This window comes from Lutra lutra, chromosome 11 (assembly GCF_902655055.1).
Source record: "Lutra lutra chromosome 11, mLutLut1.2, whole genome shotgun sequence".
In the NCBI taxonomy this organism is placed as follows: Eukaryota; Metazoa; Chordata; class Mammalia; order Carnivora; family Mustelidae; genus Lutra; species Lutra lutra.
The window spans coordinates 85459660-85487151 of record NC_062288.1 but is presented as its reverse complement, the minus strand read 5'-3'; the positions used below and the strand labels follow the sequence as shown (position 1 = coordinate 85487151).

General features: G+C 49.1%; 2 protein-coding genes across 6 annotated transcripts in view; one reads left to right on the top strand and one right to left on the bottom strand.

Annotated features, from left to right (window-relative positions):
• Positions 1 to 11674, top strand: part of TNPO3 (transportin 3) — a 92784-nt gene extending 81110 nt beyond the window's left edge. For both annotated transcript variants that reach the window (XM_047694475.1, XM_047694476.1), the window contains 3 exons: positions 1581 to 1693; positions 8842 to 8933; positions 10494 to 11674. In XM_047694475.1, the coding sequence (XP_047550431.1) occupies positions 1581 to 1693; positions 8842 to 8902 (174 nt within the window). In that variant the 3' untranslated portion in view covers positions 8903 to 8933; positions 10494 to 11674. The remainder of the gene's footprint in view (positions 1 to 1580; positions 1694 to 8841; positions 8934 to 10493) is intronic.
• A 181-nt stretch (positions 11675 to 11855) lies between these two features.
• Positions 11856 to 26290, bottom strand: IRF5 (interferon regulatory factor 5). 4 transcript variants are annotated; one of them, XM_047694478.1, is made up of 10 exons: positions 26159 to 26290; positions 25614 to 25765; positions 18405 to 18610; positions 16073 to 16262; positions 15558 to 15670; positions 15082 to 15115; positions 14626 to 14898; positions 13993 to 14385; positions 13789 to 13907; positions 11856 to 13488 (listed from the first exon to the last, which is right to left on the bottom strand). In XM_047694478.1, exons 2-10 carry the CDS (start codon positions 25645 to 25647, stop codon positions 13240 to 13242), a joined length of 1611 nt encoding a protein of 536 aa, XP_047550434.1. In that variant the 5' UTR covers positions 25648 to 25765; positions 26159 to 26290; the 3' UTR covers positions 11856 to 13239. The 4 variants fall into 4 exon arrangements, with proteins under 4 accessions (XP_047550434.1, XP_047550435.1, XP_047550433.1 ...); XM_047694479.1 differs by lacking the exons at positions 25614 to 25765; positions 26159 to 26290 and adding an exon at positions 22875 to 23011; XM_047694477.1 differs by lacking the exons at positions 25614 to 25765; positions 26159 to 26290 and adding an exon at positions 22502 to 22544.
• Positions 26291 to 27492: the final 1202 nt, after the last annotated feature.

Here is a 27492-nt window from a genome sequence, read left to right as displayed (position 1 = left end):
GTCAGAGAGAGAGAGAGAGAGGGAAGCAGGCTCTCTGCTGAGACCCAGGACCCCGGGATCATGACCTGAGCCGAAGCCTTAACCCACTGAGCCACCCAGGCGCCCCACTTTTTAGTTTCATTTCTTAATGTTCTTGTTTGGGACTACATTGTAGTTAACTCACAGGCTATTTTGGATGCCAAAACTTGTATCAAGTAAGGGTTCTTCCTGAATCTCTTGCCCCTCCGTGTTTGTCTTAGTAGAGTGTTGTCTTCCTTGGGGGGCAACATTTGGAGAATTATGCAGTACTTCCTAAGCATTTATAAAATGTAATGTTTACTTTTGCTCTGGTTTGTTACCATAAATTAACATAATGGGATATATAATGTAAAACAATTTAGTTGTAAAGGTTATTTTATTGCTGAAAACTACAACCAAAGTATACACCCTACTTAAGAAAGGCCTGGAAAATTAGAGCTAGCTCAAAGAAGAAGGGTTCGACTGAAAGTAACCCAGAGGAAGTCTCTAGATTTGATTTTTAGTTTGAAGAGGAAGGAAGGGGGAAGGATGGGTAGACAGTTTTTGTGCATTTAAAAGGCATAAAGAGACTATGCTTAGATATAAATAATATTCTTTTACAACATTTTTAAAAAGGATTTATTTGAGATAGAGAGTACGCAAGTCGGGGGAGGGGCAGAGGGAGAATCCCAAGCAGACACCCTGTTGAGCATTGGATCCCTCAACCCATCAGATCATGAACTGAACCGAAACCAAGAGTGGGATGCTCAACCCACTGAGCCATCCAGGCGCCCCAATAGTATTCTTTTATATTTTTTTTAAGATTTTTAAAATTTATTTTTTTGAGAGAGAGTGGGAGAGCACAGAGGGAGCATAAGAGAGAGAAACAGTGAGCAGAGAGCCCAATGTGGGGCTTGATCCCAGGACCGTGAGATCATGACCCCAGCCGAAGACAGCAGCTGAACCCACTGAGCCACCCAGGAGCTGAAATAGTATTTTATTAAATAGCAAACCAGAGTGAGCAACAAAATTTTCTGACCCAGAGAACAGGCAGGCACCACAAAGGAGCTGTCTGGATATGAATATTCTACTGAGAGTTGACCTTAAAATCCTTTGACTCTCAATTCATACTATATATATGTTCTATGACAAGTTTACTTAACTATACTTTTTGTTCTTACTCTTTGTGGTACTGAACCTTTGCTGTAGGTTGCCTGTGATCTGTACACCCTAGAGTTTTCTGGCAGCTGTTTAATTTTTGAAGTATTACAGAAGTTTAATGACAGAAGCAGAGCAATAGTCTCATCCAGAAGAGACTTCACTTCTGAGGTAGAGAAGGGCTTGCTGAAATGATGCCCGCCACACCTTTGATGGGAAGTCTAGGTTTACCTTTGTAGACTGTTCCAAACCCCAGAGGGTTGGAAGGCCTAAAGATAGAAGTGCTTTTGTTAATTCCTTTACTCACTTCCAAGTCTGGAAGAGCTGATGGTGCTAAGAAAAGCCTGCAGGTTTTGTTATTACTTGTAAGGTCCAGTTGAGTAAGTCCTGCCTCCTCTCAAAACTCTTACTGTCTCTCTGCACAGACTTTCTGTCGATGGTTAGAGAACTCCTTGAAAGGTTTGCCAAAGGAGACAACCGTGGGAGCAGTCACAGTGACACACAAACAACTAACCGATTTCCATAAACAAGTCACTAGGTGAGTGATGGGGGACTTTTCTGGTTTTGTTGCTTTTTTTAAATATAACAGAAATGAGTGTGCAGAAAAAATATATCTTCGTTTCTTATACCAGATTTACCCAGGAGTATGTTTCTTGTGTGCCTTCATTAATTCATAGTTTGTCTGTTTAGCATTGAATTGCACAAATTGACATTAGAAACCAATCTGAGGGGAAATACCACCATATTGTTTAGGTGTACATCAGTTTTACTGTGCAAATTTATTAACTGGTATAAGGTCTTAATGGGTAAGTGGAAGCGCTATTTCTTCCAAAAGAAAAATGCATTCATCAGCCCGCTACCCTTTGCGGGATCTGTCTTTATCTTTCTGAAGTCACGGGTCAGGAACACAGATGTGATTAGGTGAAGCATTAGTTGTAAAACATAGATGATGTAAACTGCAGTGAATTGGAAAATTTTCACTGTGCCTAAAGATACTGAAGTTTAATTTCTTGCAGGCCAAACAAAATATCTCTTTGAGATGCATTGAGTCCATGAGCTGCTTGTTTACAGCTTAGTTAAAATGTTAAGTATACATTAGTATATTTTTTATTGTGAACTTAGTTACCATTTTAAGTGTAGCTACATAGTCTTCCTAATTACTGCTTTATAGCCAAAAAGGTGTTGCTTAATTTCCATACAGTGCCTCTATTAGTAGACATTTCAGTTATTTTTTAGTATTATGGGTAATATTAAAACTCTAGCCTTTTCCTTCTTTTGACTATTTTCCTTAAAATGCAATCACTGACTCAAAGGTTATGAGATTTTTATGGCTATTAAGTGTTAATGGTAGCAAGTTAAAGTGTGTTTTGTAACTGTGTGCTACCTTGCCCTCATATACCTTTGTATATATCTAGAATCTCTAGAATTTTGCCTAAATTTTAGGCATTGGCTTATATTCATATAGTAGTGGAATAACTTACAGGTCCAAGAATGAATGTTGAGTAAGGTTTGGTAATAGTGAAAAACACTGGAAATGCTCTAATTGCTCATTAATAGAAAATGATTAAATAATTAACAGAGTATAACTAAATGAGTAGGCACTGGAAGAGAAGGAGCAAGAATATAAGTGTCATGATACAGAAATATATGTAAGGTATATTATAAATGGAAAAAATAACAGTATCATATAACCCAACTTGTCCTGATAATTTTTTTAACTTTCTTACTGTGATAAAATACACATAGAATTTATCATTTTAACTATTCTCAAGTATACTCTTCAGTAGTGTTAAGTATATTCACACTGTTGTGCAATTTCCAGAATTTTTTTCATCTTATAAAACTAAAACTATACCCATACAACAGCAACTCCCCCTTCTCCCATTCCCTAGCAGTCATACTCTACTTTCTGTTTATGAGTGAAATCATACGGTGTTTATCCTTTTGTGACTCTCTGTAATGTTCTCAAGGTTCATCTATGCTGTAGCGTGTGTCAGAATTTCTTTTCCTTTTTAAGGCTGAATAACATTCCACTTTATGTACCATATTTTATTTATTCATTCATCTATTGGTGGACATTTGGATTGCTTCTACCTCTTGACTGTTGTTAAGTAATGCTGCTGTGAACATGGGTATACAAATATTTCTTCAGGACCCTGCATTTAGGGTGCCTTATGTGGCTCAGTCAGGTGTCCCAACGTTTGATTTCTACTCAGGTCATGATCTCGGGGTTGTGAGATCAAGCCCGGCATTGGGCTGGCTCTGCTGGGCATGGAGCCTCCTTAAGATTCTCTCCTCTCTGCCCCTCCCCACCTTTAAAAAAAAAAGGACCTTGTTTTTAGTTCCTTTGGATTGAAAAGAATTCCCAGTAGTGTTCTTTTCCCCACTGAATGGTCTCGGCACCCTTATTAAAAATCATTTTAGGGGCACCTGGGTGGCTCAGTGGTTAAAGCCTCTGCCTTCGGCTCAGGTCATGATCCCAGAGTCCTGGGATCGAGTCCCGCATCGGGCTCTCTGCTCAGCAGGGAGCCTGCCTCCTCCTCCTCTCTCTCTCTCTCTCTCTCTGCCTGCCTCTCTGCCTACTTGTGATCTTTCTGTGAAATAAACAAATAAAAAAAAAAATCATTTTACTGGGCCCCTGGGTGGCTCAGTGGGTTAGGCCTCTGCCTTCGGCTCAGGTCATGATCTTGGGGTCCTGTGATCGAGGCCTGCATCAGGCTCTCTGCTCAGCGGGGAGCCTGCTTCCCCCTCTTGCTCTGCCTGCCTCTCTGCTTACTTGTGACCTCTCTCTCTCTCTCTGTCAAATAAATAAAATCTTTTAAAAAAAATCATTTTACCATATATGTGAGGGATTTATTTTGGGGCCCTTTGTTCTATTCCATTGATCTCCATGTCTGTCTTTATGTCGGTACCATACTGTTTTGATTACTATGGTTTTGTAATAATTTTGAAATTGGGAAATGTGAGACCCCCAGCTTGTTCCTTGTCTAAGGTTATTTGGAGTATTTGGGGTCTTTTGAGATTCCATATGAATTTTAGGATATATTTTCCTATTTTCACAAAAAAAATGTCAGGATTTTTGAAAGCAATTACATTGAATCTATAGATCACTTTGAGTAGTATTGATGTCCTAACAAAATTAAGTCTTCCAGTCCATGAACAGGAGAGGTCTTTGTGGTTTTTTGGTGTCTTTAATTTCTTTCAGCAACATTTTGTAGTTTAAATGTTACATTCTTTTTGATGCTGTTGTAAATGAACCAGCTTGCACTTTTAAAAGCTGTTTTATGGGGTGCCTGGGTGGCTCAGTGGGTTAAAGCCTCTGCCTTCGGCTCAGGTCATGATCCCAGGGTCCTGGGATCGAGCACCACATCGGGCTCTCTGCTCGGCAGGGAGCCTGCTTCCTCCTCTCTCTCTGCCTACTTATGATCTCTGTCTGTCAAATAAATAAGTACAATCTTTTAAAAAAAAAAAAAAAGGAGAGCACTTATATAAAAATAAATAAATAAATAAATAAATAAATAAATAAAAGCTGTTTTACTATATATGTTATATATATGCATAGTAAATTTCTGAAGACAACTGGGACCAGGATGGGACTTTCAGTTTTTATTTCATAACTTTCTATAATATTTTCATTTTTTTCTAAGCGTGTGGTATACATTTATAATTAAAACCAGACCTAGTTTTTAAAAAGAGGAGAGAGACGCCTGAGTAGCTCAGTCCATTAAGCATCTGACTTCAGCTCAGGTCATGATCTCTCAGTCTCCTCAGCTTCATGCTCAGTGGGGAGACTGCTTGTCCCTGTCCTCGGCCCCTCCCCCTGGTTGTGCACGTGTGTGCTCTTTCTCTTTTTCTCTCGCACATGCCCTCTCTCTCAAATAAATAAAATCTTTAAAAAAATAAAAGGGCAAAAGGGGGGGATAAATTGTAGGTGGTGGTTCAATAACTGATTATCTTTTCTGAGACTTAATTTCTTAATCTTACTTTCCAAAATGGGTTATTTTCTCATCTCCCAGAGTCTCTTCAGTAATTTTGCTAAAGAATTTGTTAAAATTCCAAACCTATGAGTGCTGTCATTTTGTAGCTTACTAAAAGTGACTTAACTTCATGTCCCAGAAGTAACTGATTTTTGGCCATAGATCAAGTGACATGCATGACCAAAAAAATGGCATGTGACTACTTTCATGATATATTTTGCTAGAAGGGAATTTCCCCTTCTCTAGGTAGGTGTATATTGACTGGGATGACTTTACAAAATTATTTTACTTTTTTTTACGGTGAATCTTCCCAGTAGTAGTATTCCACCTCTAAGCAGTCTCAGGGAAAAGAGTGTAGTAGCTTCTTTCTGCTTCTGTTTTGTTCTTTTCCATCTAGTATTGGGCAGGATCATATTGGCTCTAATTTCCTTAAAGCAAATGGAAGCCTGGAGAGAAGCCTCAAAGAACTAGGTTTAGCGTCAGGGATACTGGCATGAATCTTGCTACTTGCTGAACCTTGGCCTATTCATCTGTAAAATAGGGTTAATACTACCTCTCTTACTCATAAGGGGTTATTATGAGATATCAAGTGGAAATCTAAAGATTTGGTATGTAGTAGGTGATCAGTGAATGTTAACTTTCTCCTTGGAAAAGAACCTGATGGAATGTTGTTAATGCATTTGCAAAGCTAGCTGGAGCATGTCTCCTGCCAGCTCTAAGGCAACCACCCACACATTCTAGAATAAGTATCCACCAAACCTGTATTCCCTTATCTGAACTAGTCTATGATATGTAGAACTGTAGAATAAGTCTGTAAAGTCATGGATATTCCCCCATTTAAGGAAAATTAAGTGGCACAGAAAGGAACCTAAATAACGCAAGGCTACAAACAAAAATACCTGTGATCTTTGCCCTGTGATATTGGGAAATAAGGTGCACCGGCAGCCTGGCCTGCTTGATCTCCCACTGCGGAACAAGTTTTGCAGCTCCTCCTATAGTAGGCTGTGATGACACGGTGCTGGGAAATGAACAGAAGAGGTAATGTCGAGGTACTAGAGAAAAGCTTTGAGATTGCTCACCTCCTTGTAGTAATTCTCTTTCTCTAGTACGAGTTTTGCTCTTGAACCTTCTGTTCCATGCATGACTCAGTCTCCCTTTTGGTTGTAAGGTCCTGTAATTCCTGTCTCAACGTGCTGCTTTGTTTGCCATTCTAACAGGGAGGGCAAACTGGTTCAGTTTCATTTCAGCAAGTCCAAGCCTGTTTTTCAAATGGTGCTGGTAATTAATTCCCTAACATTTTTCGTTGGTCAACTTGAAGATAGCTGAGGTTTTTCATTCTGAAACATCATTCTTGCTCTCCAAACACTACTAATTATGACTAGAAGAAATCCTGCCATCATTTCCCATTTCTCTGTGTTGATGTTTATTCTCGGATTCTTAACACCGGCATGAGAATCTCAAGGTCAGAAGATGTTGAGTAAAGGAAGCACTGACTCTAGAGTTAGAAGCCAGGATGGGGTGTCTTCTTGCTCATGTCGTTAGTTAGAGCTTGGTTATTCTGCATTATCCATGAACATGAGGTGAGAAGGGCTGTATTTCTCAGCACACCACTAGGATTATGAGGCTCGAGATGGTCACCATAAATGTATTCAGAAGTATGGCAAAAGGATCGGGATTGTGGGACTAGAAGCCGGAAAATAGAATCTAGAAAAATAGTGGCCATTTTCTTTTTCTTTTTTTTTTTTTAGAACTTTTTTTTTTTTTAAGATTTTATTTATTTGAGAGAGATTGCAAGAGATAGAGTGCGAGCAGGGGAGAGAGCGAGAAACAGACTCCCTGCTGAGCAGGGATCCCGATGAGGGGCTCCATCCCAGGACTCTGGATTCATGACCTGAGCCAAAGGCAGAGACGCCCAACCAACTGAGCCACCCATGCTCCCCAGCGAATGCAGTGAGATGAAATGGGAAATAAATGCCAGAAGGACTGAGGTAGAAAACAGAAAATAGTTGTAGCTTATAAGTTTGGTTTTTGGGTTTTTTAAAATCCATTTCTTTGGGCCTAGTCAAGGACACATTAAACATTTGGCTGAGGCTCTGGACACCAGAGCAGTTGCCGACAGGACTGGAACGGAGCTGAGCTGACTCAGGACGCCAGCCTACCGCTCTTTCACCCTGGCTCGCACAGTTCTCTCTGCCTGCATTCTGGTTTCGGCACTTTTTCCCCTGTGTCACAAGAGAGGTGAAGAAGGGAGTTATCATTTCTCTTTGGATTAAACCATGGGTAGAATCTTAAGTCTTCATTGTTACCTCACGTTTAACTGTTTCTTACTGTTATAGTTCCTTATGATAACATGCCACATGGTGGCTTCTCTTGGATAATATATCTTCTTCCCTTGTGACATTGGAAGCGTGAGTGATCTGTGCTCGCCCCCCCCAACTGCCTCCTTAATAGTATTGATTTGGAAATAGACCGAGGGAAGGTATTGGTTGTATTGAAGCATGTTAAATTCAGAAATGGCAGAATTTCAATAAAACCAGAAGACTTTATCATTTTTATTACATTTTTAGGATGGAGAGAGACTGGAGAAAGTTTCTGGAATACTCTGTTGAATCAAATCCTGGGGTCTGATTCAAGGTTCTTAATGATTTTTCCAGACCTTGTAATAGGTAGGGGAATCTAGATGTAGGCACTAAGGAGAGAGCTCTCCTTTCACCTGCTTTTCTGTGGAACCAGTGTTGGCAGTTCCTCCCCTGGTGTTTAACATTATGAGAAGGAGAAAGCTCTTTCTTCTAACATTGAATCTTAGGTAATAGACTCTGGTCCCTGAATTTTTCTGAGCCAGAGAGAGGGCCACAGAAGAATGGGCATATTCGGAAGTTCTTCCTCTTCTACTGTTTTTAGCTTAGTTTCATGTTCAGTTACCAAAACCTGCTCTGAAGACTGACACAAAAGAACGAAGTGGGCATCATCTGGTTTCTCGGTGACAGTTTCGGACAAAGGAGGCTCTTGAAAAAATAGGGTCAGGTGAATATTGGGCTATTTAAATCCCATTTCAGTGCTTGCCTGAGGACCAAGTCCTGCTTCCTCCCGTCTTTCTACATGCCTTAACCCTTTCCTCCCTCCTCTCCATTCACCTCCCACAGGAGGAAACCCTGGGCAGCCTTTCCAACGAGAATATCAATGACGGATAGAGACTTAGTTGCCGAAATGGGGTTGGTCAACAAAATCTGCCTTTGGAAGAGAATGAGGAACCAGGGTACCTAAGTTAGCTCAGCTCATAGAGTTAAAGTTATCAGCCTTAGGTAGAATATGCTTGCTTTTTTTATTTGGGCCTTCTGGCTTTCTTTTGTTTGTGTCAGGGACTCCCAATGAAGTGTTGAACTGACTTAATCTTCCAAACACTGTAAGGTAGGTAAACAGATGCGGCAACAAAAGCAGGTTGGTAACTTGCCCAAGAGTGGTAGAGCCAAGATTCAAACCCAAACAGCTTTTCTCCACAGCTACTCTTTAGAGACCATACAGCTTATAATTATTCTCACATGCAATAGTTAATATTTGCCTTTTAGTTACAGAAAGATCAGAAACAGTCGAGACAATGGAGAGAGCTTCAAGCAGAGCTAGGATAATTCTCAGTGGACCTCAGTGTTGTGGTTGTTTTCACCGTATTGTATCTTTCTCATCAGGGGCCAACCTACCTTTTTTTTTCTAGTGCTGAGGAATGTAAACAAGTTTGCTGGGCCTTGAGAGACTTCACCAGGTTGTTTCGATAGCTCACACTCCTGCACTGTGCCTGTCACCCAGGTGAGTGGTTACAGTTCCCGGCTTTTTCCCTGGCTGTTCGGAGCGCTTGGGGATGACATAGGTTTTAATGCCCATCATGGGACTTGTACTATAGCTAGTTTGGGAAAGACTTAACAGTTAAACAGTGCTGTTCAGATTAAGAAATGCAGGACCCTGGTTTGCTTGGGCCCAGGCAGCCAGATGATTGTTAGCTGCGTCTGGATACCATCTTCACCCCCATAGAAAAGTTATTATTGTAGGAGATCTCAAAAAAAAATTCCTCCTCGTATCCCCTTACTTACACTTTAGGATGGTAAGTGTGTATATTAATAAACAAGTATTTTTTAACCTGGCTACTTTGGCGAAAACAATGCTGACCTAAAGCAGACCGTGATTACAGTAACACCATTCTAAAACTGACCTTTCAGATTTAATGAGCAAAGATGATTATTCTGAACACTTTTACTATCAGAACACTGAAATGCCAGGTTCTGCCCAAGGCAGGAGGTAGAGGAAAGGCTCCTGATCACCAGTTTTTCTCCATATGCTTCCTGACTCCTGGTTCTGCAGCAAAGCAGGAATCTTAGCTGAGGACAGGAAGAACTGGGTAGTAGGATGTGGGTGCCAGTTTCTTGACTGAGAGAAGAAAGGCAGCTTTCTTAAGCACCCACACCCCCTTTAGAGGTCTTAGGCGGGATTTATTCTCCCACGAGGCAGTTCTCAATGTGTAGCTCCTCACTGGTAGTTTCTGTCATTTAATGTGTTAGTGGATGAAGGCCCCTCTTCAGCAGTGCGTCACTCACACCAGAAATTATTTCTAAATTTTCTTCTTTAGTGAATAGTGATACCATTTGGGATTCTTGAATTTTGCAGCATCGGTAATAGGTATCATTGGTACACATAGGCTTATTGGTGGACAGCTATGGACGCTCATAGCTAACATTTATGGAGCCCTAACTGTGTCAGGTACTGTTCTAAGTACTTGCCTGTATTAACTAAGATAATCCTCAGATGGTTCTCTGGATTATTACCATTATTAGTTCCATTGTATAGGGGAATAGAGGTTTCAGGATGTTAAACGATTTGCTTGATGTACAGTCAGTAATTGATAGGCCACAATTCACACACAGGTATTCTGGTGCCAGAGTCCGTTCTTTTAACTACTCTACTTCATGCTTTCATGTAGTACCCTTTCATACAGACTAAATCAGTGATTTTTAAACTTTAGATGATAGGCAAAGTCTTCCTTCAGAAAACTTGCCTGAAACCCCAGTATTTAAACGGACTAAAATAGAGATTTTCTGGTTGGTTTGGGGTGGGCAGCCCAGACCTGCTGGCATACTCTTAACCCCCAACATATTACCCTAGTTTCACAGCACACTCAGAGAAGGACTTCAGACAATATCATTAGAGCCGTAGCGCTCTTGATTCACAAGTAAATACTCCAACTTTTTTTTTTGCTGAGTTCTTAGAGCAGAGGCCTGAATGAGGTACCTGAGCAAACAGGAAAACTTCTACCTTGACTTTGAAGTTTACTATCTTCTGAAGCATAGTTATTGACTGTCTTCTCTCTTTTGTCAGGAATGTCTTTTTTAATTAGAAGACAGGAAGAAAACAAAAACCAGACTGTGTCCCACAATCAGAAACCTCCACTGTGGCAGAGGGGCCTTCACCGCCACCACAGCGTCCCGCCAGACAGGGAGAGACTCCAGCCTTCCGAGGCCATCCTGAGGAGTTCCTGTTTGGGGGTGTGAGGGAAAATCAGCGCGGTTTAAAAAAGAGATGGCTGCGGCCTGTCCGGCGTGGTGGGAGGGGAGCTGGTTTCCTGGTGAACTTGTTTCAAAGGAAAAATAATTTTAAAGAAATAAAAGGAAAAAAAGGAAAACTAAACTAAAACCAGAACTGAAACGTTCACTTGGTAGCAGTGACACACACATACACACGTACCCACACATGCTAACATGCATGTGCACACGAAATAAAAGTACAAATTTTTGTGAAACCGAAACCGTTTACTTAGGGAAAATGGGAATTCAGATGAAATAGCTGCAATTGGAAGAAAAGGGTCAGGATCATCTCTTAAGGTTTTCTGTTATTTTTTCCTCTTTTTCTCTCCCACCCTCCCTTCTTCCCTTTCCCCTCCTCTTTTCACAAAAATGAGTAGCAATTTCTCCCACTGTCCCAGCATTTCTTCCCACCTCTAGAGTTGTTCTGACAAGGAGGAACCTGTTCGTTTTATATCATGGTCACATCAGTGATACTGGGACCTGCCAGGGCCAAAATTCATGTATATTCCCAGCCCTGACCCTATCCAGTCTCTCAGTCCATTTCCAATCCACATTGGGTTATCATCAGCCTTGGAGAGAAGAGCCAAAATTAGGGTGAGTGGGATATAAATGTATATTCTAAGTTTTAGGGTTTTTTTAAAAAGACTTTTGTGTTTTTTAGTTAATTTTTCACCCACAGACATGAGAGAAGACAAAAAAGAGGGTGGGATTATGGGGGAAAGTGTTTACAGGGCTAACTGTATTTTACTAAAAAAAAATGTGGAAATTATTTGACTTCGTTGGGGGAGTGAGGCGGGAGAGGGAAGCCCAAACCAGATCGTACTGTTTTAATGGAGTTGCAGCCCTGCACAGGCATTAGATTTGAGGGCACTGTTCTGTCTGGTGTTGTAGCCATCTCAAGAACAAATCAACAGCAACAACAACAAAAAAAAAAAAAAAAGAAAGAAAAGAAAACAATAAATTTTTAAAATTTAATCAGTGTTTGTTTCTCCTTCCTTTCACTGCCTCAGAGCTCTGAAATGATGGCTAGACAACGTAAGCAAGCAGTCTCAGCCCTTACCTGGGAGACAGCTGCAGATGGGAGTTTAGACAGCGGGCCCTGCCCTTGATGCCACGGGCCCTTCATATTTTAGGGGAGCGGCTCTTTCTGCATCTCTTAGTTCACCCTAAAACTCCTCATGCTACATTTTATCCTTCCATATAGCTTCCATGGGTCCCTGAGCATGTTAAACAGAAACGTGCTATATGTATTCTTCCTCAACAGCCTCCCAGCTAGACTGATTGGTAACCCACTGAGTGCAGAATTTGGTCTTCGAAAAAAAGAAACCTGTATTGCAGTATCATTGACATAGAATAAGCTGCACGGATTTCAGTTCTGTAGTTGATAAGCTTTGACATAGGATACACCCATGAAACCATGAACACAATCAAGATAGTGAACATACCTTTACTCCCAAAAGTTTCCTCATGCCTCCTACCATCCTCTAGTAGCCACTGATCTGCTTTCTGTCACTGTAGATTAGTCTGCATTCTCTTTAGTTTTATATAAACAGGGTCACACAGTATGCTACAGTATTGGGTTTTGAGCTAATAAGCTTGACTGCGGAGCTCTGTATAGTATTTGGAATCAATGAAACAAACCTTTCTGCATAACACCAGTTGTACTCAGAATTTGATCTGGACAGGATTTTAGACTGCACACAAAGACCCACGCCCTTACTTCAGCTAGCTTCCTCCTAGAAAGCAAAGCCGGCCAACTGAGTGCTTATGGAGCCCCACTGACTCATCAGCTTGAAAAGGCAGGCCCTCCTCCTGTTGTGGCCCTGGAGTTGGAGGGTAGGTGCTAGGGGAAACAGGGCCATCGAATATCAGAAATAAGGTCTGGTAGAACAGCATGGAAGCAACGGGTACTGGAAAAAGTAAATAGCTGAATCTGTTTCTCATATTTATTAATTGAAAAATACATAAAATTCTACTTCTGCCTGTGTTCTTAGACTCTCAAGGAGGAGGTAGCTGCTGGCCTTAAGGATCTGGTATGATACCCAAGTGCCTGTCTATCTCGGAGGGAGAAAGATGTGAGGAAGTGAGGCTCAAACTAGGGGACCCCAACATCGGATTAGACCCATGTCCTGGTGAGGGGGCATGGTCCACTGTACTTGTCTCTTTTTGCCTGAGGAATTGGGGGCAACCACAAGAGTGGGCCACTATGGGACAATTCCCTCTCAACTAGACCCCCAGGGTTGGTGGAGTTAACTTCTCTGCTCACTGGGGCTAATAGCTCAGTTCCTCCAGGGGGAGCAGAGGAGAGGCACATAGAGGAAGATAGCCCTCAAAGCAAAACTGGCTTCCAGCTTCCCTCAGGTGCTATGAGAGAGAGCCTGGAGCTTGGACCTCTCTTCCCTCTCCTTGGTGCAAATCCCTTTCCAGGAGACCCAGGTAAGAGGGCCCTGCAGCCGGTCACGTGCCCACAGGGGCCATCATACCTTCACATGAGCCCACACAGCCACCTGGGAAGCCTGCACCAGTCCCTGTCTGCAGTCTCATTGCTGCATGCCAGCTGGGTGCATGGGCCAGGCCCCCTGGCCAGCACTGAGGCCTGCCACGGGAGAGGCCTGGGCCACCGGCTGCAGCTGCTGCTGGGACAGCCAGATGTGATGGAGCTCCTTGAACTGCTCCACCATGCGGTCTTTGAGGTCTGGGTTTGAGATCTGTAGCCGGATACTATCAGCTGACCAAGAAAGCTCCCCTGAGAACATCTCCAGCAACAGCCGGGCTGCTACAGGCACCACCTGGGGGGCAAAGAGGGACAGGGAGAACCTTGGCCGGACTGTCAAATCCAGTTGTTCCCAAGGCATCCACCACGGAGCAGGTGGACTTCATCCACCAGGAAGAAGGGGAACCAATTTCTACTTCGTAATAAAGGCTGTGTATGTGTGGACAGCTCCAGGCTTTGATTATCTCTGGCTGCCAAGTCCACACTGCTCAGAGAGCCCTAAGCCTCCACCCTAGGGCAAGGGCTGAGCCCCAGGACTCCCCCAATATTCAAAGCAAAACAGAGCAGGGGCTTGAGAGAGGAGATGGTGGTCTACCTGTACGGTGATGAGCTTCTTCTCCCGGGGCTTGCGGTCAGGCCACTCCTCCCCAAAGCAGAAGAAGATCTCAAAGGGTGGTGGGGTGTTAGTCTGGCCCTTTTGGAACAGGATGAGCTCTGCAGCAAGATCAAGAGCCTTAGAGGCTAGAACCATGCACCGGCACAAGAGAAAGCCAGGAGGAATACGACACAAGTCCCTCACCATTGAGAAAATGCTCCAGGCTGAAGAGCTTGGTTTTGACCTCCCGCTGGATGGGGTTGGGGTGCGAGCTGTGGGCCGAGGCACAGGGCCCGCTCCAGAACACCTTGCACTGGCATAGGCGGATGGCATACAGATCTTGGCCTTGCAGCTGGAGTATGAGCCCGCGGTCGAGGACGTCCAGCAGCTGGTTTGTGTAGAAGCGCTGCTTGTCGCTGGGGATGTCCTCAGGGCTGGGGAAGCGTACTTGCTCCAGGCTCACGGGGCCGAAGAGCTCTACCTGCTCCTGGGTGGCCTCCAGCTGACTGTAGAAGAGCCGGCAGCCCTGTGGGTTGCTGATGGTGAGGGCCCGGGGTGGTCGCCCCCGGTACTGGAACTTGATCTCCAGGTCAGTCACTGTAGGGCAGAGGGCAGGCCCGGCCAGTCTGTGAGCCCCACGCCCCCTTGTTCTGCAGCCCCTGACTTGCTCTGTCCTCTGCTCAGCAGCAGCCAGCCCATCTAGTCGGCTCTCCCACTTCCTTCCCCCCGACCGCCCAGGGAGGGTCTGGCTTGAGCATCTTCGCCCTTTGCTACCCTTCTTGCAAACCAACCCGCCAGGCCCACTTTACCCGGCCCAGCCCTCCTGAGGGTCCTTACGAGGCAGCATGTGGGGGCTGATCAGCAGGTCAGGCAGGAGCTGTTGTTCACCCGTGGCGGGCAGGCCAGCAGCAAGGGGCCCAGGCTGCAGGCTTGGCAGGACCTCAGGGAGAAGTTCCCCAAAGCCAGCAGGGTTGCCAGGGGCGGGGCCCAGGAGGCTGGGGTCCGGTGCAGGAGGGCCCAGCACCACAGGTGGCTGGAGAGCAGGTGGCCACTTGACCTCCTCTTTGGGTAAAGAATAGGGTGCCATGGGGGGGCCAGGTTGCACGGCTTCTACAGAGGGTGGTGGCAGGCAGAATTTTAATGCCACTTCTGAGAAGGTTCCTCCCAGGCCCACCTACTCTCAACCCTGGGCACCCACCCTGCAGCCTCCCTTCAGCCCCCTCCCAGAAACTGAGGGGACCTAAAGCTTCTCCTTATACTAGGCCCCCAAACACACCCCCCTCCCGGCCCCACCTGTGATGCTCAGGCTTGGTAACATCCTCTGGAGCTGAAGGGAAGACCCAGGCAAAGGAGGAGGGAATAGGCCAGAGAAGGAGAGAAGGGAGGACAGGTTAATGAGTTGATCAGATGCTAAAGAAATAACCCATGAGAACCACACAGGCAATTCCCCAGTATTCAGCTCTGCAAGGCCGGACCCTGCCTTTGGTCCCAGCTCTGCACCCCCAGGCAGCTCTGTGAACTCTCAGTGTCGTGGTGTCCTCATGGACCTTCTACAGGTAGTAGTGCCTATTCAGCCCCAGGAGGGTGTGCCAGACAACATGTGGGCATGTTCTGTACCAACGAAGCCCCAAGGAGGTCTAGGCTAGCCTCAGAACCGCAAGAACAAACCCAAAGGAAGAGCTATAAAAAGGGCAGCAGAGCCCTGGAGGAAAGGGACCGCTTAACCCAAAAGCAGAGCAGGACAGCAGAAAGGCCCTAACAAGACCTACCACATCTGCACAGGCGGATGCCGCCAAGAACGGTCCTGAGCTCACGTTTTCCTCTTCCTCCACCTCCTCCTCCTCCCCTGCACCAAAAGTGTAGTCCTCACTGGGCTGTGACTCTGCAGGGCAGGGAGAGGACACAAAGCAAGGGAGTCAGTAGGGGAGGAGAAGGAAGGCCACCAGGGCTCCTTAGGACAGCTCCAGCAGTGAGGTGAAAGGCCACACAGCCACCAGAAATCGCTAGGGACCTCCCTGACCCCATGGCACTAAGCTCCTCAGGTCACTAGACTTACATACCCTGGAACCAAGAGCTGAGAACAGGGACAAGCTGAGGAAGACAGACACAAAGCCCGGTCTGTGCCAAGTCATTCAGGGCCCCAGCACAGGGTCCATCGCGGGCCACTCCCAGGAACCTGGGGTGTCACGACTTCGAAGCATGTCCCTTGCCACTGCATCCTGGAGGGGCCCTGGGCCTTCCTTAACAGCCTCCTAGGGAGCCCACACAGGGCCAGGCCTGATACCTGCGGGAGCAGAGCCATTAGAGCAGACCTCGTAGATCTTGTAGGGCTGAGGCGGCATGTCCCGGGGTCCGTCGTAGATGAGGCGGAAGTCACGGCTCTTGTTAAGGGCACAGCGCAGGTTGGCCTTCCACTTAGCCGGGTCCGCCTCGTCCACCCCCTCCGTGTACTTCCCTGTCTCCTTGGCCCAGGCCTGAGGCAGGAAGAAAAGATAGGCAACCACAGAGAACCTCGGTCCTCGCCAAAGCCCCAGCCCCTCCTGGCTCATGGGAGTCACTGCTGAGCGGTGAGAACTTCAGGGACACACGGAGCCTGACCTGAGTCTCCCTCTGCCAGGTGGGAGATAGGACTCCAGTCCTTCCCCACCCTCAGGACTCCGACGAAGGAAAGGAAGTACCTAAGGGCTTTGAAAGGCATTTCCTTCACTGCTTCTGCCGGGGTACATATAGGTAGTCTCTAAGGAGGACGGTGTCACATGGTGGATAAGAGCATGGGATCTGCAGTGGGGTTGGATTTGAATCTGGAAACAGCCAACCACCAGCTGTGTGCCAGGGGCACGTCACTTTGCCTCTTTTTGCCATAACATCCCCATCACAGTGCCCAGCTCACAGGGTGGCAGTGAAGACTCCAGGGCCCACAGAGCTTCCAGAACTGTGCCTGCATTTTGGATGGGCTCCATACACCTTAGCTGTTGGTATTATTTGGGGGGGGTAAGTTGGCTGATAGCAGGATTACAAATATTTCTTCCCCTTAACCTAGCAATTCGACCTCTAGGAATTTATCGTCAGGATACAGAAGCAGCCACACAAAATTCAGCACCTACAAGGTGTCTCACTGCAGCACTATTTGTAAAAACAGAGGACCCCGAACAAATGTCCATCCCTGGGAACTGGTTAAATTACAGCCAATCCTTAGAATGGAATACTGGGGGCACCTGGGTGGCTCAGTGGTTAAAGCCTCTGCCTTCAGCTCAGGTCGTGGTCTCAGGGTCCTGGGATCGAGTCCCGCATCAGGCTCTCTGCTCGGCAGGGAGCCTGCCTCCTCCTCCTGTCTCTCTCTGCCTGCCTCTCTGCCTACTTGTGATCTGTCTGTCAAAAAAAAAAAAAAAAAAAAAGAATGGCATACTGGGCAGCAAGAAAAAAAAAGGGGGAAGACTTTTTCGATATCTTGACATGTTATAATCTTCAAGAAATGGGAGATGCAGAAAGGTACATCTACATCTATGATTTTGTGAAAAGCGGTGGCAGGGGGGAAGACAGGTACCTATTTATGTGTATGCACAAAAATCTCTCAGGAAGGATGAACTAGAAAATGACAATACTAATTGCCTCTGGGGAGGGAGGGGGTGGCTGGAGACTTTTTTGGGGTGGGAGGGAGATTTTTTTTTTTTGCTGCAAACCATATTACACTTTTTAAATTTTGAATTGTGGTACCTATTCAAAAATAAGAGATTTGAAAAGAAACTTCAAAGGGTTAAATATTAACCTGCCAAGACAAAGGAGAGCATATCGAAATCTTATAATAATAATAATAAGGATTCTCTTTGACCCAGCAATGTTGAATTCCAGAAACTACCCCCAAAGAAAATCACATGAGATCCACAATGGACAAGGGTTTAGAGGAGGGTACAGGGCAATAAGGTCTTCAACACCGGGACGCTAGAAGGAACGGGAAGGGTCCAAATGCAGGGTTTGGATAACTAAACTGCTGACCCCTCCAGCAGTTGCTGAAAGTGACGTGGCCTTCGTGGCAGAGGAAAGCTGATTCTGATGTTGGTTGGAAAATGCAGGATGCAAAACAACAATTTCATGTTTTAATTTTATCGACGCACATATAGAAAAGTGCAAATGCAGTTAGCTCCTTGTGTTCTCATCACGGGGGCAATCTGTGGTTTCCATTTAGACCCAACACCAAACACGCACGCTGTACCCGTACTCTCGGGTGGTAAGAATGAGACAAGAAAAGGGAAGAGGAGGAAGGTCTCCCGGGGGGGCCTTTCCATGCCCATGTTGCTCTGGGCAAGAGCTTAAAAAAGACAGAGCTGGGGGTAGGTTAAAAAAGACACATCCCAGTCCCACTTCAGGCTCCTTGCTTGGTGGGGAGCCTGCTTCTCCCTCTGCCTCTGCCCGCCACTCTGCCTGTGCTCTCTCGAGCTCTCTCTCTCTCTCTCTGACAAAAAAAAAAAAAAAAAAAAAAAGACACATCCCCGGGTCCGAGCCTGGGGTCACCTACGGCCAGGCGGCCAGGAGAGGTGTCAGTATGAGATGTATGGGGATCCTCTTTGAGGGCAAGGGTGCCCCGGAAGTCCAGGCAGTCACCCCCACCCGGAGCTTACCTTGAAGATGGTATTGTCTCCGTCCTGGCTGGGGCCGTGCCGCGTGGCATGGCGCCACGGGATGCAGAAGAATTTCCTTTCCCCATTGACCCACTGCAGCCCTGGGTACTGGCAGCTGTTCACCTGGGCCACCAGCCAGGGCTTCAGTCGCACGCGGCGGGGCGGAGGGGGGGCCCTGGAGGCAGGCTGGTTCATGGCAAAGGGGTCTGTGGGAGAAAGAGGGGTCATTAGTCATCAGAAGATTTGCAGATAGACACTCCCTGCAGCAGGAAGATGGGGGGCTGGAGTACATGGGGGTCCAAGCCAGGGATAGTATGGCTTTTCTTTTTCTCCCAGCACTGGGGGCTGGAGTGTCTCCCATCTGCCCCGATGCTCCCAGCCAATTCCTTTTTCCAACCATCAACCTCTTTGTCAAAGGGTCACTGTGTCTGTGCTTTGTGTTTGAGGGCGGGAGGGGAGAAGAAGGGGGTTACAGAGAGAGGGGATGCTGTGCGTGCTCCCCCCACCCCAGACATGCTGTACCAGGTGGGGCAGCGACTCCCCAGCTGCTGTGAGGCTGGAAGGCCACAAAGGTACGGAGCTGCTCCAGGGCTAGGCTGCCCACAGCTGACGAATGACTGACACGCAGGGACAAAAAGCCAGCCCCCTTGCTTCGGGTGGAGCAAACCAGTGCAGCCCATTCCACCTCTTTCCTCAGTTTTCCTCCTGCCCACCCTGCCTCCCTCCCTTCCCTTCTGCCCTTCCTCTCTTTGTCCCGAGAATTCCCTTGCTCTGTCACCTTCTAGGAAACCTGGCCAAAGAGCAAGTCATAGTGTGGGAATGAAGAGAGGGTTCCCACACCCGTTCCTCAGAGCTTCCTTTCCTCCTCAGTTTCCCTCAGGACTGAAGCTTCCCCACATCTGGACGTCTTGAGAGAATTCCCATCGGCCCCCTCGGTCTACCTCCTGGTCACCAGGGTAGGAGCCTTAAGTGGGACTTGAGAAATACCAGCTAACTGATATACCCCAGATGCTGGAAGATTCTGTCCTCCAGCTGTTTCTCCCCACCACCAGCCCTGCTGTCTCTGGGATCCTCCTCTGACTCAGAGTGGGGTGAGACCAGAGGTCAGAGGAAGGCCGCTGGGGCTGTGACACAGGCAGTGATCTACGGTGGGTTGGGCCTATCATGCAAGGAATGGCTGAAGGAAATGGGGCCTCTGGATTGGTGGATAGGGACCAGAGCTCTCTGTAACATTTGTGGTACCAGCATGGGACAAAAGGACTAGGGTTTGAGTCAACATCTGGACAGCCTCCACCGGGGCAGACTAGACTCAGATCGAAAAAGAACTTTATAACAGCTAAAACCATGGAACTACTAGGGTAGGCCTGGGAGCAACTGGTTTCTGGGGGTACTCAAGCCCGGGGGACTTCCTGGCCCACTTTAGGTGGGATATTGGAACAAGACGATCTCTCAGGTGTGGACCCTATCATTCCAGGCTTGCTTGGAGCTCAGTTCCCCAGAAATTCCCTGCCCAGTACCTTTTGGGGCTGGAGTCGCTAAGTGCTACCTTCCCGCTGCGAAGACGTCTCCATCCGCAGACCTTTCCTCAGAGCAGTGCCCAGCTCTGGGCTAGGACAGGGAGAGTGGGAGAGCCCCCAGCCCTGTCCCCAGGCCTCATAAGACTGGTGGCTCAGTTCCCCTTTCTGAACCAACCTCCACCCAGTCCCAGGGGAAATGAAAGTGGCCAGACAAGACAACGCGGAAATCTGACTCACTGTGAACTGGGGGAGGGAAGATACATGGAAAAATTGACATTTGGGTCCCCAAGACCAAATTCTCAATCCCTTACCCTGTAGCTCATTCCCCAATCCCCAAGCCTTGCTGAGGGTCATTATACGTTTGGTGCGGTTCACAGCCTTGGGTTAGAGCCTCACCCACGCAGTGCTATTTATAGTCCCCACCTGTGCCCTCTGCCCAGAGGCCTTGGTCCTAGAACAGACGAGTGACAGTCATTGGTAGCTGCCAATTGTGGCTCTGTGAGGGTGGACAGAGGAAAGCTCTCTCGACACAAAGGAGAAGGTAAGCTACCCTGACGGCCAGCCCTCCACATGGTCAGGCCCACAGCTGTGCCTGGGGTGGTGGGAACTGGGAGACCAGAGAGGGCCTCCTCCTCTGCCCAGGGCAAGGAGGAAGTCAGGGTGAGTTCTGCCGCCTAGCCTGGCCCTGTGGGGCTGTTCAAGACAAAGATTTTGAAATTACTCATGTCAGTAGGGTACAATCGCTCTGGACAGCTAAGGAGCGGGATATGGAGAAGAGGCTGTCGTAACAAGTCCGGCCAGGGCCAAGGGAGGGTGTCGGGCAGGCCAAAGAAAGGTCTTCAACCTCAGGTGCACCAGGATCAGGCTCAGTATTTCCCAAACAGGCTGCCTCCTGCCTAGAGGTGGACTTAGATCTCAGACTATCCTAAGGCCAAGAGTTCTAAATTTCGACCCTTTTGTGCCCCATCCCTGTGTTGCCTCCAGGTAGAAACAGTCACCTACACTCCCGGAGGACCTTGGAAGATAAGGCACCACCTCAGAAGGCCCATGTTTCACCCCCCCTTCCCTTGCTGTGAGGACTTGACTTTTCAATAGACGGCAGGCCCAGCCAGTTCTGCCTTCTCAGAGGTCTGGAGACTTGGGGTGACATTTCTGCAGCCCCCAGACCTAGGGTTTGAGCCCTGGAAAGTGAGGAAAGCCAGAAAAACCGGCATCAGTTTCCATGGAAATGAGGAAAGGAGGGGCGCCTGGGTAGTTCAGTCGCTGAGCGTTTGGGTTGAGGGTCTGCCTGCTGCTCAAATCATTAATTCCGGAGTCCTGGGATTGAGCCCCATATGGGGCTCTCTGCTCAGTGGGGAGCCTGCTTCTCCCTCTCCCTCTGCCTGCCCCTCCCCCTGCTTGTATGTGTGCTCGCTCTCTCTCTGTCAGATAAATAAATAAAATCTTTAAAAAAAAAAATGAAGAAAAGAGTTGAGGTTTCTGAGGACCTGAGGAAGCCCTCATGGGTGAATTGTATAAAAGTGAAGCGTCTAGAGGAGCAGCTCAGGAACTTCTGCTGAGGTGGGGAAGCCCCACAATTCACCCCAGAGCCCTAAATTCCAGGAGCCAACCACCTGAGGAACCTGCAACATCGTGGGGACCAGGGCCTGGGACCTGGGAGGAAGCTGGGCAGCCCCCTCTTGGGAAGAGCTTCAAGCCCTTGCCACCTGTGGAGTTTGTCTGAATCACACTGTCTCCCCGCAGACCCCACACTGAACTCGGGAGAAGGCAAAGGGTTCGCTGCACCTGGTATTACCCTAACCACACACCCTCTGGGTGGGCTGACACATCCCGAGCCAAGCCGAGGCTCTGAGGCAGCAGATGCCTCTCTCGGCTTCCTGCAGGGGAAGGCCGACGTGCAGGGGGAAACCCCAAAGCAAGGCCTTTAGGTACAAAAGAGTGTATTCCCGGTGCCTCCGTAGACTTGACAGGAGTCTCCGCGCCCCACCGGAAAGCTCCAGGGAGGGCGGGGACTCTACCTCTGGCCCCCGCTGCACCTCTAGCCTCCTCCATCGGTCCCGCCTGCGTCCTGGCAGGTCCCGGTCACTTATCCTCGCTCTGGGCGCGGGCTCGGGGTCGGGTTTGCCTCGGGAGCCCTCCTCCAGCCCACGGGCCCCCAGTCTCTTCTCCACCCTTTCGTGCCCCCTCCCCCGACTGCCTAGAGACCCCTACGCATTGCGAGGAAGAGGTGGGGAACACCTTCTACCCGCGTCGCGGCCCCATCCATCTCACTTTCCCTCTACTTTCAGACCCTTACTTGTTTTGTTCCTAAGTTCGAGGGAAGGGCGTAAAGAAACTCGTCCACGAATTCTTCCCAGGCTTCTCCGCTAGGAGAGTCAGAGCCTCTTGTCCGTCGCGAGTCAAAAGACGGCGCCCCTACCCGACACCATCTTTCTACACACTCTGCCCGAGTTCCTGCCATTGCCCTTGAGGTCCTGGGAAGACGAGTCCCTGAAGCCTCATCCTCTTAACCGACAGGGTGGCTGCAAAGCGCGCCGAAAGGGGGACTAGGGGCTCGCCCCTCTAAGACCCAAGCCAGACCGCCGTGGGGCGCCCCGGCGCTCTCCATCCTTGCGGAGGGAAGGACAGAAGAGCGGAGCTGGCGCCCCTGCATTGGTGACCCCACCGCCGTCCCGGCCTCCGGGCTCTCCCGGCGCCTGCCGGACGGAGGCTGCGGGTGCGGCGCATCCCGCGCTGATCCGGACGTAGGAAGCATCTTGGATGCCGCCAGACCCGAGGGGCGCGCCCTGCAGTAGGCGCAACCCCCACCCCCACCCCAACACCCCTCCGGAGCTCCACCACTGGCGGAGCCGGACGCCGACCCCTCCCGCGCTCCCGCCCTGCCCCAGTCCGCCGCCCGCCGCCGGCAGATGCCGGGAGGACGCGGAGAGGAGCGCGGGCGGTCGGGACCTACCTGTCTACGTGCGCCCGCGTGGCTGCGCCCGGGACCACGGGCCGGGCGGCGGGGCCGAGCTGCGCTCTCCCCGAGCTGCGCCCGCCTGGCACTTCCGCATCAACCGCCCCCGCCCCTGGGCCGCGGCCGCCTAGCCTGGGAGCGCCCGCAGCGCCCCGCCCTGCCCCTCGGGACCACCCTGCCCCCGCCCCCCACCACGGGGACGTGGGACGGAGGGCCCCTGAGCATCGGGCTCGGCCGGACTCCCCTGCCACCCAAAGCCTCCCCAAGGAGACGCCAGGCAGACCTCTGGGCTCCTTCCGCAATCGGGAACTGCGAGACAGTCATTTACCAACCCCAGATCCCCTCCTCATGATGCCCAAGTGCACCGCGGGGCTCGGGAACTTCCCCAGCCCGCGCCCTTCGCCCTTCGGGAGCTCAAGATCCGGGCAGACACTGACCGTCAACAGAGTGCAAAGGAGCGCGCCGCAGGGCCGACTGACAGATCGCGGGACCTCGCCCCGCCCGCGCTCCTTCGGGGGTCTCTCCCGGGCCAAGCCACGGGCCTCCGGTTTCGGACACTTCCTCCTGCACGTGCTTGCAGACAGGGCTCCTCAAGCCACTCTGTCCATTTCTAAGTCTCAACCTTCGCACCTGCCTGCCCCAGCTCTCCCTCTCTGGTCGCCCTAGGGACCTCTCGGGGTGAGTGCCTGCTCTCTTGTCCTGAGGGTCACACTTAGCCCTACTTTGTCTACCTGCTGTCCTGAACGTTTTTCGGTTCCATAAATGGGTCTCACCAACTGAACCTTCATATGTCCTGTTCTTCCTCCTGAAAGCCTTCTTTGCTTGATAATGACTGCTCTCGGAATTTTGTTTCAGCATCATTTCTGGAAAGCCTACCTCGACTTGGGATCCTTGGTCGGGTTTCTCAGCTCCCAAGCTCATCCTCACTGGCTTCACTTATGAAATTTTTATTTTAATGTCTGATCCCTATTGGAATCAGCTTACTCAGGGACTATTTTTGTCTTTTCATTGTTTTCTATAGTAATTTTTATTTTTCAAAAAGATTTTATTTATTTGACAGAGAGCACAAGAAGGCAGAGCAGTAGACAGTGAGAGAGGGAGAAGCGGGCTCCCCGCTGAGCAGGGAGCCGGATGTGGGGCTCCATCCCAGGACCCTGGGATCATGACCTGAGCCGAAGGCAGAGGCTTTAACCCACTGAGCCACCCAGGTGCCCCAAAATATATACATTTTTAATAGTATAATTTGCCCTTAAAGTTCAGAGGTTCCTATGTTTTCCCCAAATCCAGTATTAGCTGTGAATCAAAACTTTGACCTTTCCCTCCTCTCCTTTTCCCTCTAGGAATGCCTGTGTTGTTCTTCAAATCTGTATCTTCAAATCTTCAAATCTTCTGTATCTTCAAATCTGTATCATTACTTACTGTGTGGTGTCTTTTTTTCATCTTTTCTGCATCTCTCTCCCTCTCCCCCAACCCCAAGCCCTAACATAAATTAGAAATATAATTATGTATAAGTATTTTATTATTTGTATCTGCTGAGTATTTTGCTCTCTCGTATTTTTGAAAATTTAAAGTGTGGATGGGAAAAACGTGGATAGGTAGATTGTTTTATATTTTTCTTCTGTAAAAATGAAACTGCCATTAAATAGAAAGTGGCCACAAAATGGGAACCCTTTTCCACCGGAGATCAGTTATGCTCGATAGAAAAAATATTATATGTCAATCCAGAAAATATATCTGGAGTAATAGCCACCAAGAGACTTCTTTTATTGTCAGATGTCCCACACACAGTCTGAGGGACCATGAAATTCTAGGATGCTGCCCCCTGCCCCCTATGTACTGTCCCTTTTGCTCAGGGGAGGTCCCTACTCTTAGAGACTCTAAACTTCGTTAAAAAGTGTGCAGGGGCTGTGGTTGAGGAAGCTCACCACACTTGAGCAGGCATCCATCTCTGGTGCTAAGTGACCTCAGGCAGGTCCTGTGAGTCTCATTCTCTGTCTGTGAAGGGGAGAAGAGGTTACTGAACTCACAGCATTGGTATGAGGCCCCAGTGACAGGGGTTATGCAGGAGCTCTGCTCCCCTGGAGTCTTGCCTTGGGACCAAGGGAACCTCAACCAAGAACCACTCTGGGCCAGAGACCCAGCCTAGGGAGGAAGGGGCAGGGGCAGAGCTCATCCTTCAGGTTCTTCCAAAACAGAAGGGTCCCCTTGCCTCCCCATGCTGTCTGTGGTGAAGCAAAAACAAAAGAGAAGTGAGGCTACCCCAAGACCACACAATCACTCCTGGCCCCCCAGCCCCACCCCCACACCCCCAACAGGCCCTGGCCACATGGGAACAGGGAGACTTTGCCTCCACAGCCCTAGATATGTGTCCAGGCCCCTCACTCCCAACGGTGAGCCAGCCCCTGCCCCCACTTCCCCTGAATGGGGTGGCAGATTGAGGGTGTGGAATCTACCCGATTCCGGTAGAGGCCAGGGAGCATGGGTGTGTGGGTGGGGGGAGCCATGTTACCAAAGGGAACTGAAAGAAGCCTAGTGTGAGTGGTAGGGACAGAGGACAGAGGTGCAAGGCGCAGTGGGACAAGAACCACACACCCCCCCCCCCCCCCCCCCCCCGCCCCGACCCCCGCCAACTCTGGACCTGCCCCTTTCAGGGCAGGACTATGCGAAGGATGGCTGCCTTTACCCCCCCCTCCCCCACCCCCTCAGCCTCAGCCCCTAGAATTCCCCCAGGCTCACCTGTCTCCCGGGTATCCCCTGTTTCTGGAAACATGTTGACTAGACATCAGGCCCTGGAGTCGAACAGGCCTGAGGCAGTCCCTGGTTCAGCCATGGAGGCATTATGTGACCTGGAGCTAACCACAGACTCTCTTGGAGCCCCCATTTCCCAGCTGTGAAATGAGGATAACATCTCTGTCACAGGTTGGCTGCGAGGCCTGAATTCAGTGAGTGCCCAGTGAGCAACTTCCACAGGCCAGCACGAAACAGTGGACAAGCCTCCTGCCCTCCTGGAGCTTCCATTCTGTGGAGGGAGAGCGAAAGTGCTTACATCACAAAATGAGGGGTCCCTGTGAGTCACTGTTCAGGCTGAGCCACTCTCGGCTCCTGTAAACACACACATGGTAGCCTTATTATGAGTGATTCCCAGGAAGGCCATCCTGGGGAGGCCTCCCCATTTCTTACCAACTGTCACCCCCTCAGAGCTTTCCAGGGCATGGCCTGCAAGTCCCCCACTGGGCTAGCACTGTCACACGCACACCCCTAGACCTCACGTCCCCACATACCCCCGCAATCTGCTGCTCCCTTCACCTCCTCCCACGGCCTGAGGTTTCAGGAGCTGTGCTGTCGCCATCCCAGGTCCTGGCTCTCTGCTCCCTTGGCCCTTCTAAGAACAGAGGCTACTTCCCTTTTCCTTCATGCTCAGCACTTTCCCTCGCCCTGACCCCTGGCAACCTGGCTTCTGCCCCTCTTCCATGGACTCTGCTCTGGACCTCGGTCCCACGGTGCAAGCAGGCTCTGGAGCTCCCAGGAAGAGCTCAGAAACTCCAGTTTCCACATCTCTTTCTTGAATGAACTCTCAGATCCCAGGGTAGCCCTATTGTCTGGATTTCCCAACTGCTCACTCATTATTTATTTATTTTAAGAGAGGGCGAGAGAGGGGAGGGGCAGAGGGAGCTAACAAAAGAGACTCTTTTTTTCTTAGATTTTATTATTATTTTTTTTTTTAATTTGACAGATAGGGATCACAAGCAGGCAGAGAGGTAGGCAGGCAGAGAGAGAGAGAGAGGAGGAAGCAGGCTCCCCGCTGAGCAGAGAGCCCCATGTGGAGCTCGATCCCAGGACCCTGGGATCACAACCCAAGCCGAAGGCAGAGGCTTTAACCCACTGAGCCACCCAGGCTCCCTAACAAGAGAGACTCTTAAGCAGGCTCCATGCCAGCCTGACTCGGGGCTCCATCTCACAACCCTGAGATCATGACCTGAGCCCAGATCAAGAATCAGACGCTTAACCGACTGAGCTGCCTAGACGCCCCTCTCATCAGTTCTTCAAATAAAGGTGGTGGAGACTCTCCTAGCTCAGCTCAGTGCCTTAGTGTTGTCCCCTGCCACTCCCCAACCCCCCACCCCCACCCCTCCCACCTCGCCATCGCCATCAGAGCTGCCCTGCCTCTCCGTGCCCTCATCCTTGGTCCTTCTGCTGACCCCTCCCCCACTCACATCTTCCTTCTAGACGGCCAGGATGCCTCGCCCAGACATCCTGATACCACCCCCCCCACCCCTGCCTGCCATGATTCAAGCGCTCAGAAAATCTGCTGAACTCAGCGTTTCACTCAAACCACTTCCGTCCCCACAACTGGGCCCTGTCAGAGAAGGGATGAGGACTCCCATTCTTCCTGCCTGTCTGAAGAGCACGAGGCACCTGGATAAGAAGGAAAAGAAAGAGGAGGCAACTCAAGCCTTCTAGGCTCCTGCACTGTGAACAGCTGCCTTATGGGGACAGAGGCCACTTGGCCCCGCAGGACTGAGTTGTGGACCTTAGTGTCCTCTCTTGTCCCAGACAAACCTGGTTGATGCCCAGAGTCTGTAGGTGTCCCTACTGGGGACAGGGTTCCCATCCA